At 44.9% G+C, this 12,731-nt stretch overlaps 1 protein-coding gene across 3 annotated transcripts in view; it reads right to left on the bottom strand.

Annotated features, from left to right (window-relative positions):
* Positions 1-12,731, bottom strand: part of LOC119013338 (endothelin-converting enzyme-like 1) — a 47,129-nt gene that overhangs the window by 27,151 nt on the left and 7,247 nt on the right. For all 3 annotated transcript variants that reach the window (XR_005072731.1, XM_037087770.1, XM_037087780.1), the window contains exons 2-6: positions 9,851-11,048; positions 8,506-8,574; positions 7,889-7,999; positions 7,681-7,773; positions 5,654-5,778 (exon numbers count right to left, since the gene is read on the bottom strand). Coding sequence is in view for 2 of the 3 variants with exons in the window: in XM_037087770.1 (XP_036943665.1) it covers positions 5,654-5,778; positions 7,681-7,773; positions 7,889-7,999; positions 8,506-8,574; positions 9,851-10,708 (1,256 nt within the window). In the remaining variant the exon portion in view is untranslated. The remainder of the gene's footprint in view (positions 1-5,653; positions 5,779-7,680; positions 7,774-7,888; positions 8,000-8,505; positions 8,575-9,850; positions 11,049-12,731) is intronic.

The raw sequence follows: 12,731 nt of genomic DNA, 5'->3' as shown, positions 1-12,731 counted from the left end.
CTCCATTTTAACAAGAATCCAGGTTTTCCTCCTCCTGGTTTTTTTTTTTTTTTTTTGCATTGATACAAGTGTCAGTTTGTTGCAGCCTCTTCAGCTGTGTTATATCTTCGTGTGTGTGTTTGTGTTTGAGTGAGTGTCAGAGTCCTGCAGAGTATGAAAGAGTATGAAAGAGTTTCTGTGGTCCATTAGTGGCCTTGAGAGGAAACAAACCTCACCATCTGCTCTGCTGGACAATGATACGGGCAAACACCTCTGCCACAACCCCTGACTCACTCTGCACCAAGCCAAACAATGGCTCTATCTTTGTGTGTGTGTGTGTGTGTGTGTGTGTGTGTGTGTGTGTGTGTGTGTGTGTGTGTGTGTGATGACAGCAGGGCTCATACTCTCTGTGTGGTCAGATGTGCAGGAGATTTATATGAACACAGAGATGCATTTTTTTTTTTGCACATTCCATGATGGTCACATGCTTTGCTCTTTGCTCAGCTGGGTAAGTGACCGGGCTATCATGTGGCTTTGTTAGCCATGCATTGTTTATCGAGCTCATGCCCTGATTCTATGAGAAATAGCAACTCTTCATATCCCACATCAAGAAAAGACACCGGGCAAAAGTTCAAGCTGTGCTTACGGAGCAGACGGATGATGGATTTAAGGAAATTGGAAGAGTTCATGTCCTTTGGTTGCCTTCATGTTACATAGTTGGTATTTCTGTGCATCATTTTATGTTTTTGACATGCTAGCATCATAGTGCTAGAGATTACAATTTGAACAGACTCTCATGGTCCCCAGCTGGTGTGTCCGGATGACTCCAGTCCACTTTGTGTGGCCAATTTATTGTTTATTTATATATTTTCAATTTATTTGACAGGGACAATACATGTAGGCGTTGTTACATCTTAATTGAAATGCAACCAGTGCAATGCATATGGGAATTCTAGCCATGGCTAAGTCACAGTCCTTGTCTCTGGGTAGACGTCTGAGGTATAAAACACATCATACAACACATATACATAAAAAATAATATTACGTATTAATAAAACAGACAGAGACATGTAACCTAGGACTAAGAACAACAACTAAGAATAACACCGATAGTGATGTTTGATAACATTCGGGATTAAGATTCGATTTTTCTTTTTCAAAAGTTTAAATGTGTCTGGGATGGATATGTCTGAAAAGACATATCAGTATGAGTCAAAATAGTAGAAGCTGTGATGAATTTGCAACAAAAAAAAAAAACAAGAGAGAAGAGTGGCCTGCCTCAGTAGCTCAGTTAGTAAGGCGAGCACCCCGTGTGCGGAGGCTGTGGTGTCCTCACTGCAGGGCGACCTGTGGCCCTGTGCTACATGTGATCTCCCCTCTCTCCATCATCACATTTCCTGTTACCCTGTTATCTAATCAAGCCGTGGAAAAGGCCAAAAGAAAAACAACAATGGAAAAAAACCCCCAACATTTTATCTGCACAACACTGACAACAGTCTACCCATGAGCTTTCATGCAATCATGTGATCGAAAAAATCTAATGGCATCTATCTGTAATGGCAAACTAGTTAGCCAGCTAGGTTTTTATTGAATTGGCCAGTTATCAGTCTTAATATCGAAGTTTCAGAACAATATATTGTAGGCCTGACATGCTGCAAATTCTGCTGATTTGTTAAGACATGGCACTTTATGCCTTTGCTTACACGTTATTATGGGCCCAGCTTGACATACAACAGTAGCATTGGAATATGAGTCGGACTGTTCCTTTATCACTACCCAATCAGAGCATGTACACAGCCTCGAACATCGCTATAGATTCTTAGTCTTCCAAATAGAAACAATGCTATTTATTTTGGGTAGTGTTACTGATACTAAAAAGGAATTTCATTAGGATATGAATTACTAGGAAGAGTAAGCATATATATATTTTACCCCCCCCCCCCCAAAAAAAAAGAGGCGTAAAAGAAGGATTTTCTTTTTTTTCTGCAGGATTTTTCTCAGTCAGGTTCACATTCCCCGTACACCAATGTGAGTGCAAACTTCAGTGTCATGGTGTTTGTGTGTTTGTGTGTATGGGTGTTGCAGCACGCTGTGCAACTCACAAATAACAGGCAGCGGTGGAAAGACCGCTTGATGTGAGGAACCAGGGCATTTTTAACACAGTCCTTATAGCTTTGCTAATGAGCGACACCCCCAGTATAACTGTGTGTGTGTGTGTGTGTGTGTGTGTGTGTGTGTGTGTGTTTGTGTGTGTGAACTCGCAATGCCAACCTTTGTTTAAAACCCCCGATAAAGAACTTCCTGGGAGACAGAACCTGGAGACGGACTGGAGGTGGGAGGGAGATGAGAATGAGAAAGCCAGGAAGAAAAAGAGATTAAAAAAAAAGTGACGGGAGAAAAGAGTGAGAGAATGGAACAGGTGTGGAGGAGGATGAAAGGAGGTAGAGAGGTAGCAGACGAAGAGATGGATAGAAGACAACAGAGGAGATGCAGATGGAGAGAGGGGAGAGTGGTGCTCGGGGGTTGAGGCAGAAATGGGGGACGAGGGTTATGCATAGTGAAGGAAAGATGTTGCGAGGGTGGAGAGGCAGACAGATGGAGAGCTGGGGAGCAGGGGACTGACGAAAGAAGAGTTTGGTGAAGAGAGGAAGGAAATGAAGGAAAGACACTGACACGGTTATTAAAAAAAAAAAAAAGGTAAAAAATTTAAATGTAAAAAAGTGCTGCCTCCCACTGTCACTGTATGGAAACTCATTCCCTCCAGGAGTTAAAGTTAGAAAACTATGATACCGAATCAAAATGATGTTTTCTTAAAGGCAAAGACAATTCTGACATAATATGAAGCATGTGTGGCAGGCAGGGAGAGTTTAGGGGGGAATATTATGGGAATACTTGGATCCATTTTTGACCCACAATCTTCGGAGTATCGGTCATATGTGAATAACATTGAACCTTTTTTCATTTCTTAAATTTCTTCTTCACCTTTAGTACAAGCAGTACTTAAAGTGGGCCAGCACTTACAAGAAAAACAAGAGAGAGCTGGAAAATAGCTCAGAAAGAGCCAAAATAATGTGGAAAATAAGGACCTGTGTACTGTTTTCCTGTGAGGGGTAGCGTCTCTGGTGACTCTCCAGGTTCTCAAAAAGAGACGCTCTGTGCTCCATCCAAAACCCTCCCGCTCCCACGCTACCTGCTTACTCACGCTCTGCTCCACTCTCTCATGCTCCGCTCAGAGCGAAAAGAGCATCGCAATGACAAATTCATGTCCAGTCAGAGCTCTGAACGGATGCCAGGTGCCCTCCGAATCTTGAAACTGTTTTTTAACCTTAAAGTTGAAAAAGATATGTTGAGACTGAGTGAACGTGTGATCAAATGGAGCGAAGACAGGATGTCTGATAGACACAGGTGGAGGGGGAACAAAAGACAGGGAGCGAGGATGATTGAAACTTAGTGTAAAATCTATTACCGAAGCCATCAGGGGGGATGGATGGATGGACGACTCAAAGGGAAGATTGGTAAACAACAAGGGAAGAGACAGAGCGTGCGACCTGAGGAGAGGTGGACCCGGGCTAATGGATGCGACTGTGGCGAGGGTAGCTGCACTATTACAAAGAGGATTATGAATCCCTTAATGATGCGACCCCAGCTCAATGAGTATGCATGTCGGAGTGTTGTGATTAAAAAAAAAGTACATTTCACAAAGAGGGGTGAGCAGCAGGAGAGCAGATGAAAGAGATAAGGGAAAATGGGAGCACAAAAAAACCCGAAACAGAGAGTAGAAAATTTGATATGGGGGGAGATGTTTACACTGATGTGAGCTGAGCTAAATCACTGCTACAAGAAAGATCCTATCTTTTGTTGTAGCAAGCAGTGGAAAACACTACATTTCAAGTGAAGAATAACATTTATTTGTTTCCTTAAAAAAATGTAAATGCAGGAAGAAAAAAAGGGCAAAAAATAAGGCCATACATTGAGGCAAAGCCGGGGGGGCAAAAAGTCTTTCTGCATGATCCCAGTGGACATTTAGATAAAGGACAATACTGTAGATGTTGTTATACAGTGTGTAAGTGTCACACCGGTTGTTTGTTGTGCAGGACAGATCGCTGGTAAACCCACATCCAAGCACAGATTTGCTCTAATCCTGTTCTTTGTTGTAGGCAGGACACCTTCCTTCAGACAGCTGTATGCAACACTCTTCTATGAAGAGTTTGGTTTTAACTGCTGGATATGACAGTCTCTCTGACTCTGTCCTAAGCTCCGGGGCACTGACTGGTCAACCTATGGGGCTTTTTCACACACGTGTGCTGGCTTGACATGACTTGATTCGACTTAGCGTGTCAGCCCATGCATGGCAGAGGTTTGAAGCTCCATTTCTCAAAAGGTTTGGGCTAGAAAAGTACTTAGTATCAGACGTTGCTCCTGCTGCTTTAACGTATGTTACTTAGGTGACTTACAGCTCAGCCGTTCAGTTAGAAGCTACAAAAGCAGTCTGATCTACACACTCAGAAACCTTTTAGGAACATCATCCTCTCTAGTCCCCTGCACAGATGTGAGCTGAGCGTCACAACACACACTTGTTTGAGGAGAAGGGGAGCACGCTTGGAGGTGGGTTGGGCACCATTCTGGATTCAGCGTTCGTAAATTAAAGTGGGAAACAGAAACGCAAAGCAGCATGGCATTCATCTCCTGGGCACGGCTAAGAGTGCTAGCGGGAAGGTCCCACTGATGGACTGAAGGACAGCTGGCTGTCCAGGCACCTCTGTCCACCTTAAAACAACTAGAGGAGATTTGCTGTTGGGAGAAACGTTTTGGCTTCAGCTCTGTCGTGAACTGGTGAGTTATGAAATGTCTGAATAGGTTTCGCTGCTAGACAGACGGACAGACAGACATATATCCAGTCGCCGACATAATTGACAAGCAAGTAATCCACCCGCCAGCCAGTCATCTGGCCAGTCAGCCATGCATGAGGGCTGACTGCTGTTGTGTATTTGTGTGTAGAGCACAGTGACTATTGGCGAGCTGTCAGTTGCTGTGACACACACCCTGACGTACAGCAGCCCTCTAAGGCCTCCCCTGGAGTCTGTCAAGAAGAGGAAGGGGTGTGTGTGTGTGGGTTTGTGTGTCTGTCCGTGTGCGTCTGTCTGAGTCTGCAGGTGGCAGAAAAGTGTAGGTGTAGATCAATAATAATCAGCTGCAGCAGAACTGGGGGTTCACCAAGGAGTGACTCACCGCACACACAAACATGCACAAATACACACACAAATACATGCGCAGCGCCACTCAAAAACCAATCTATACACCTCATGACACTGCGTGGTGGCCCAAACTATACTGACATCCCTCATCCAGAGGCAATGCACACACACACAGGCACACACACACACACGCACGCACGCACGCACGCACGCACACACGCACGCACGCACGCACGCACGCACGCACGCACGCACGCACGCACACACACACACACACACACACACACACACACACACACACAACAACTTCAAACAAAAGCGCTTACTCATGCTCAAAAAGTACCGCCTCAAAAAAAAAAATTCCTGCGTCTAATTTCATCGATTTTCCATACACCTCAGCGCCCTCGTCCTTCTCCCCTCTCTACCCTCCCACAATCCCTCCACCCCCCACCCAGCCACCCGTTTTCTCCCTTCCTTACCTCTTCGAAGTGGTCTTGATGATGTCAGAGACTTTCTGTATGTAATCAGTGGCGAGCACCACGATCTCTTCATCCTCTGAGAAGTTGTCGTGGAAGATTCTGTCCAGCAGGCGTTTCCAGTGGAGCTGTGGTGAGCGGAGGAGTGACACAGTGTGAGAGTCGTAAAGAGTTATTCATTTCCCCTCCGTCCAAAAAAAACAAAAACAAACAAACAAACAAAAAAACAACCACAACCCTCCAACCTATTCTGAATAATTAAATACGGGAATGTTTTAACCACTATGTGGCATTTTCTATGACAAATGGGATTCCTATGGCCAGTATTTCCAAATCTAATTAGAGCTGCGTCTGCTACTGGATCTAATCCCCAATCGAACACTGAGTCCTTCAAATGTTCATCACTAGAAGTGACCTGGTGAACAGAATTTAGGGGTTCAGAGGTTACTGTGGCCCGACCTCCATCAGTTCATTTTGTACTTGTAGACCTGTTCTGTTAGTAGACCTTGAGCTGATGCAGAAACAGGCTCAGAGCTTGCAGAGGCGCACAACAGCAGAGGGAAAAGAAATACTGAAACACAGAATCAAGCAAAGGCACAGTTCCTGTTGTCAAAGATAACTTTCTTAACGCTCAAAAGATGGTTAAAGAGTCAGTATGTAGGATGTGGTGTCTTCTTGTAGTATGGCTGTAGAACCAATGGTCGCTGCTATAAAAAAGCATCAGTATCCATGCCGGGCAGATTAATTTAGCTCTCTGTTCGCTTTCAGTTGCATTCTCTGTGTAGATCTCATCTTTATAAAATCATTTGCTCCATTTTTTTATGCATGGTTTCCCTTCTGAAAATCTAAAAATTGAATGTGTTAAAATACATTTCTTAAATTGCATCTTGATGTTTCTTTAGGTTCAATTTCCAATTTCAACTTGCGTGTCAATTGTGAGTTTAAATGTCAACATTTGCATGGATGGGCCGATGTTTCTTACTGTAGTTTTACCTGCCCAGGCTTACAGCATGAAACAAAAGTTTAATTTTACTTTAAGTAAGAAAAGATGAATATGTCGGGACCAGCTGCCTTAAACCTTCAACAGAGATCTATTCTATTGTGAATTTAATCATTTTGCTTTTTGGAAATAGTATACTATTGGTGGTGTTGGTGCTTGCCACTTTCAATTTTGAGTGACAGCGCTCAAATATTTTACCGCATTTGGACTCCAAATCCAAGTTCCAGCTAATAAACAGCAGCGTGACGATGAAGTCATTTAGCAGCATTCATTTTTCCTGCTTCAATCACTATCCTCTAATCTGCCCCAGACCAGGCCTGGCTTTTTTCTTTCAAGGGTCTCCCACATCCCTTTTTATTCCCACTCACGTTCACGCTGTCTGTTTCCATGTGTGTAGTTTTTCTTGGCCACGAACCTCAGACTCAAACTCTCTCTGCCTCTCAGAACACAGCCCAGATTCCATTTCTCCTCCTTCCCTCCCTTCCCCATCCATCCCTCCCTCGACCATGAAACATCTTGAGGATTCTCTGTCAGTGTTCCCGCTGCTTCAGAAGAGAGCCCCCACCTTCTCCTCCCTGCTTGTGTCTCCAGCGTCTTTCCCTCTCCTCTCCTCTCTCCCCTTCCTCCATCATTTCCAATACTCCCTCGCGTCTCCTCATTTTCTTATTTTCCCCTCTTTTGTTCCATCCCTCTTCCTCCCCTTCTACCCCTGCAGCGCGGACAGCTTTTGTGAGTCACTTAGGCCACTCTCTGTGTGTGTGTGTGTGTGTGTGTGTGTGTGTGTGTGTGTGTGAGTGTGTCACTCCACCACACCCTCCATCCTCCCTCACACACACACGCACCTTCCCCTTGTGCGCTCACCACTCTACTTAAAATGCTCAGTTGGAGTTCAAATCTTAATCCATCACGTCTGCTTCTACCCAAGATGCATGTGCACACACACCAGGTTTTGAATGATGTGTATTTTTATGTGCTGTATGTGTGTGTGTGTGTGTGTGTGTGTGTGTGTGTGTGTATATGCAGCACTCACACTTGGAGCAATGCGCTGTAGCTGCCTGAGGGTGATACGGTTATACATGGTGCTGATGTCCTTTCTTTGGTCATCATATTCTGACACTGTGATCTGGAGAGAGAGGAGATTTTACTCAACACTGCACACACACACACACACACACACACACACACACACACACCCATGCATGCACATGAGCATACACATGTACATGCGATCAGCTCACATTGGCCAGACGGGTCTCCAGCTGTATAATCTCCTTGGACTTCTGTGTGGGGTCGTGAGCCCCCAGCATGCTCAGCAAGCGCTCCATCAGGGCCTTGTACGCCGCCAGGATCTGAGAAGGCACAATGACATCACCACTAATAGACAGGAGGTGCTGCGACATCATCAGTAATGGGCGGTGACGGGTGTGACATGTGGCAAAGTGGACAGGATAACAAAAGCACAGCGGGTGACAGAGGAAAACAGGTGGATTGATGAGGAGATGAGTCAATAGGACAGAGGAGGAGGAGGAGGAGGAGGAGGAGGAGGAGGAGGAGGGAAAGGAGGGAGGAAAGAAGGGCAGTGGGAGGGAGAGATGAGAAGAAGCTTAACTACAGAAAAAGTGAAGGAAAGGTAAAGATGATGTAGGAGGGCTAAAAGGTGGGAGGATGAGAATGGATGGAGGCAAAAAGGGCAAAGGGGGGAAGAAGAATACAGGAAGAAAATGAGTGACGGGAGGATGGAAGAGAAAGGGATGTATTATAAAAAGTGGGTGGACTAAAAGGGAAGAGGAATTAAAGGATGGCAGGTGATGGCAGAGAGTGCGGCGTTGAGAAGGAGGCAAGGAAGTGTGTTTACCTTCACACTGTCCTCGTCCTGTCCCAGGTAGAGGCTTCTCTCAGGCAGCGTGAGCCCCTCCTGATCAACCTGCGCACACACACACACACACACACACACACACACACACACACACACACACACACACACACACACACACACACACACACACGAACACACACACACAGAGTCAAAGCTCATGTACTAATTAATTTTTTACTGGTGTGCAGTCACATATGCGTTGCCAAGCCCTCAGCAGATGCATAATCAAAGGACTGGTTAATATTTCAATAATCTGTAATAATGCCAACCTTTACAAGCCACTCGACACACTGTAGGCTACACAAATGAATTATTAATAACATCAAATATTGCCCACACATCGAGTCATTATTTGCGTCTTACTGATTTTTTAAATCTATTCTAAATCTCAGATATGGGCCAACAAATATTACTCAACCTTAATATTGCTGCTGTTCAATTCAAACCACGCATCTCCAAGCGTGTTGATTTTGAGCTTCAGATATAGACTAAAGGATTAAGTATTCCTTCATGGCTTTTAGAAAATTCTTCTTCTTAATCCTAACAAACCACTTTAAAGCTCATTTGATTATCTGAAAAAAATGAATTGTCTGAAGCTGAACACAGGGCTCTTTCTCCTACAAGTCGAAAAGCTTGAAAAGACAACTTAGAGAAACATGTTTTCAAGGGGCAGCGACATTATTGGAAGTTAAGAGGTAGTTGGTATGTTTTAATTATTTATTTTGTCAGAACTTTGCATCGGACCAGATGTGACAAACCCCAGTCTATAAAAATTGAACAAAACTTTTCCTCTGTGTTAAACCATTCTGGTGAACTTCAAGCTTGACTTATTAGGTTTTTCTGGAGCTTTCATCCGTATCCCTCATCCATTTGTCAAGCAAGTTGACTTTGTTCAGCGGTCATCACATACATACAGAATTTCAATCGTGATGATTCAGGTGGTTGTACATGTGGAGGAAAAAAATCCAACTGCTGAAGAAGGTTTGTGAGATGCAGTGGAAAAAATTGCAACAAATGTCAATTCAAGCCCGAAGTGACTTGAATCTTCAAATTACGCCTTTAAATTTTATTTGAATTGACTAATTGATTTATCATCTATCACTACCTGCAGCTCTAGGAGCTTGAATTCAGAATCTTTGGTCACCAGTGTGTTCTCACGGTTAAGAATGAATCTCCATGTTCAAGTTCATTCACCCAGATTTGATAAGGCACCTTAGTAACTTTAGTGTGCCAGTGTCCTGTGACTGCGCTGTTTCGGAGGAAACAGAACACAAGCGATGCTTTCACAAACACACACTCAAATCCCCAACATCCTTTTACTCACCCTGATTGCGTTCCTGGAGGAGTTTTTGTCATCCACATTGACAGTGAGAGAGAAGAAGACTGCAGTGCTGTACACCCCCTGGGTCCTATACAATAGCTCATTGAAGTCCGGCCTCTGCGGTGCATCCTCTCTCTCCCACCCGGCAGCAGCGGGAGGAGCACCCACTAGGTCCCACCCGCCACAGCTGTCTATCACCTCCGTCATGGGGTCAGAACCCAGCTTGTCGATCTCCTGGATATTGACGCAGGATCGATAGAACTCCTTGACCTTGCGCTCTGCTGAGTTGGGCCCGCGCCTTCTTATGGGCTCCAGCAGGAGGCGCTGCAGTTTCTCCTCATTGTGCTCCCCTATGGCCGTGATGATGCCGTAGCTGAGCTTGTCCTCGGGGATGCCGTGGCGCCTTAGCCATCCGCCACAAGCAAAGGAGTAAAAGTCCTGGCAGGGCTGGATGGTTGGGTCAATGTTGGCCTGGACGAAGCGCGCCGCCCGCAACAGGGAGCGCTTTCGTTGGCAGTCCTGTCGGCACTGCGGGTCCTGCTGGGCATCCAGGGAAATGTACTTGAGTGCCAGCATGCTGCCCAAGATGACACACATACCTGCCGCGAAGACCAGCGCTGACAGGAGGCAGATCTCCCTCCGGCTCCATCGAGGAAGCCCTCCACTGCTGCTGGTGCTACTTAGATCTCGGTTTCGACCATTGGACCAGGTCCCTCCCCTTGTGCGCCCCATGTGACGGTCCAGACTGCCCCCTAGGTGAAGAGTCATACCATTGCTAAGGATATCACTGCTGTAGCGTCCGCCATATTTTACTTCCTGGAATTCATCATAGTGGGCAGTAAGTGAATACGTCTTCTCCATGGCAATGGTCTGTCACTTGGTATGAAGTAGCAGTAGGATGTAGCGAGTGGGATAAAAGAGGAGTTATTTATAGGTTTAATGTAAAGTCATGACTACTTCTTCTGAGACAAAAGGGTGAAGTGCCACTACAGGGCAAAACACTGCAGTGATGTTAAATTCCTGTTAGCCCTCTTTAGGCCGAGTACCCTTTATTCTTTTTAAATCAAAAGCCGGCAGAGGGAGGGCCTCCCATTGTGCACGAGGGATCTCCTGGGTACTGCTCTCTCTCTCATCGTCTTCCTCTCTGCTCCCTTTCCATTTGTTCTCCTCTCCTCCCTCTCTCCAACCAGTTACAGGTCACCTGTCGATAAAAATAGAAATAAGATAGGGGAGGGCTGTAAGTCAGAGAGAGATAGGAAATTGAATCCGCGATTACAACAGCAGAGAAAGACGAAATGGGGTCTCTCTGGGCACATTTCCCCCCACTATGTCTTGAGTTGTTTGTCGGCTAAAGTTGTAGGATTGATTGGTGGTAGTCATCCCTCGGGGGAGACGATGTCCCCGGGTGACTCATGGCTTTGGATGGCTCAATGCAGACAGGAGCAGAGAGCTGAGCATCAGTTGGGCATGGAGAGGTGTGGCAATCACCATAACTTAGCTTGTGTCAGTCCAAATGGATGTATAACTTTATACTATTACAGAGGGACGGACAGAATTTATGTCCTCTGTCTCGTCAAACTGAGGAAACACACACACACACACACACACACACACACACACACACTTACAGCACAGAGGGGATCAGCTGATCCTCTCTGCAATTTTAAAGGAATAACACGCTATCACATTACCAGCAGCTGCCAAATATAAATAATAAATCCCAAGGTCTTTTCTTTTACACTTATACTTCTATACTTATTTCATACATATGTGGTATTTTTGATGTATATTTCGTGAAGGTATATCATTATTTGTACATGTTCAACAATGTGGACTCACAGCATACACAGGAGTTCCTGCCATAAGGCAAAAACACTGACAGAGACACACACAACATATTTTAGCTGTTTGCATTCTCCTTTACTTCTGCTGACTACATGTAACCTGTAGGCGATATCACAGGCCTTTAGACGGAGAGCCTGAGTAATAAATTGTGTTTTTGGATCCTGTCCCAGTGTGAGTATGCAAGCCCTTGCTTGTGTGTGTGTGTGTGTGTGTGTGTGTGTGTGTGTGCATGTGTGTGTGTGTGTGTTTTCAGTGGCTAGGCGCAGTGAACTTGCTGAAAGCTGTGAAGGCGATCTGTGAAAATTGATCTCTGTTATCTCCACTGAGAATAGCGAACTTCAGCACTGATGTCTTTAATAAGCTTTCCCTTGCCTTATGGGAGTGCTTCATGTAGATAAGAATAGAGGAATAAGAAAAAAAAGAAGAAGGGAAGAGAAAAAGAAAAACTAAAGACAGAAATAATACATGTAGTGTTTACAGGTAAACACAGAGATGTGTAGTAGAAATCTCGGACTGTGCGAGATTGTTATACAGATCACGAGGGACTGTTTGATGAGCGGTGAGTGGGTTAAGGCATGACAGAAAGAATGCAGACTAAAGGGTCTATTGGTGGTACGAGATTAAATCTTTGTCTACCACTGCAGAGTTCTGGGATTCAAGCAATGTTTGTGTGATCCAACTCCTTGTCTCCCTTAACCACATTCACACATGGTATAAAGAGGATCTGTATCTGGGAAAGATACATTAATTTGTTCCCACATCATAATCATACACTGAATGCAAACATTGTTTGGGCAATAAAAACTCTTGCAGGTTCAAGAGAGAGGTTACGGGAGGCAATTCTGGTGTCCAGCGTGCGAACTGGAGGCAAGATAGCTAATTAGCTGCTCAGATGCAGCACATTAAACAGCATGTAAAGGTTCCTGCAAATGTCACTTGAGTCGTTTTAGATGCTTATATGAGCCTTGCTTTTCATTACTACTAACAACACGTGTAGGCTGCAGAGCAAGTTTGACGTCTTCTTCTCTCCTTCCCCTGC

This window comes from Acanthopagrus latus, chromosome 2, assembly GCF_904848185.1.
Source record: "Acanthopagrus latus isolate v.2019 chromosome 2, fAcaLat1.1, whole genome shotgun sequence".
In the NCBI taxonomy this organism is placed as follows: domain Eukaryota; kingdom Metazoa; phylum Chordata; class Actinopteri; order Spariformes; family Sparidae; genus Acanthopagrus; species Acanthopagrus latus.
Note: the sequence above shows the minus strand (reverse complement) of the source record. Positions and strands in the feature narration are given on the sequence as shown.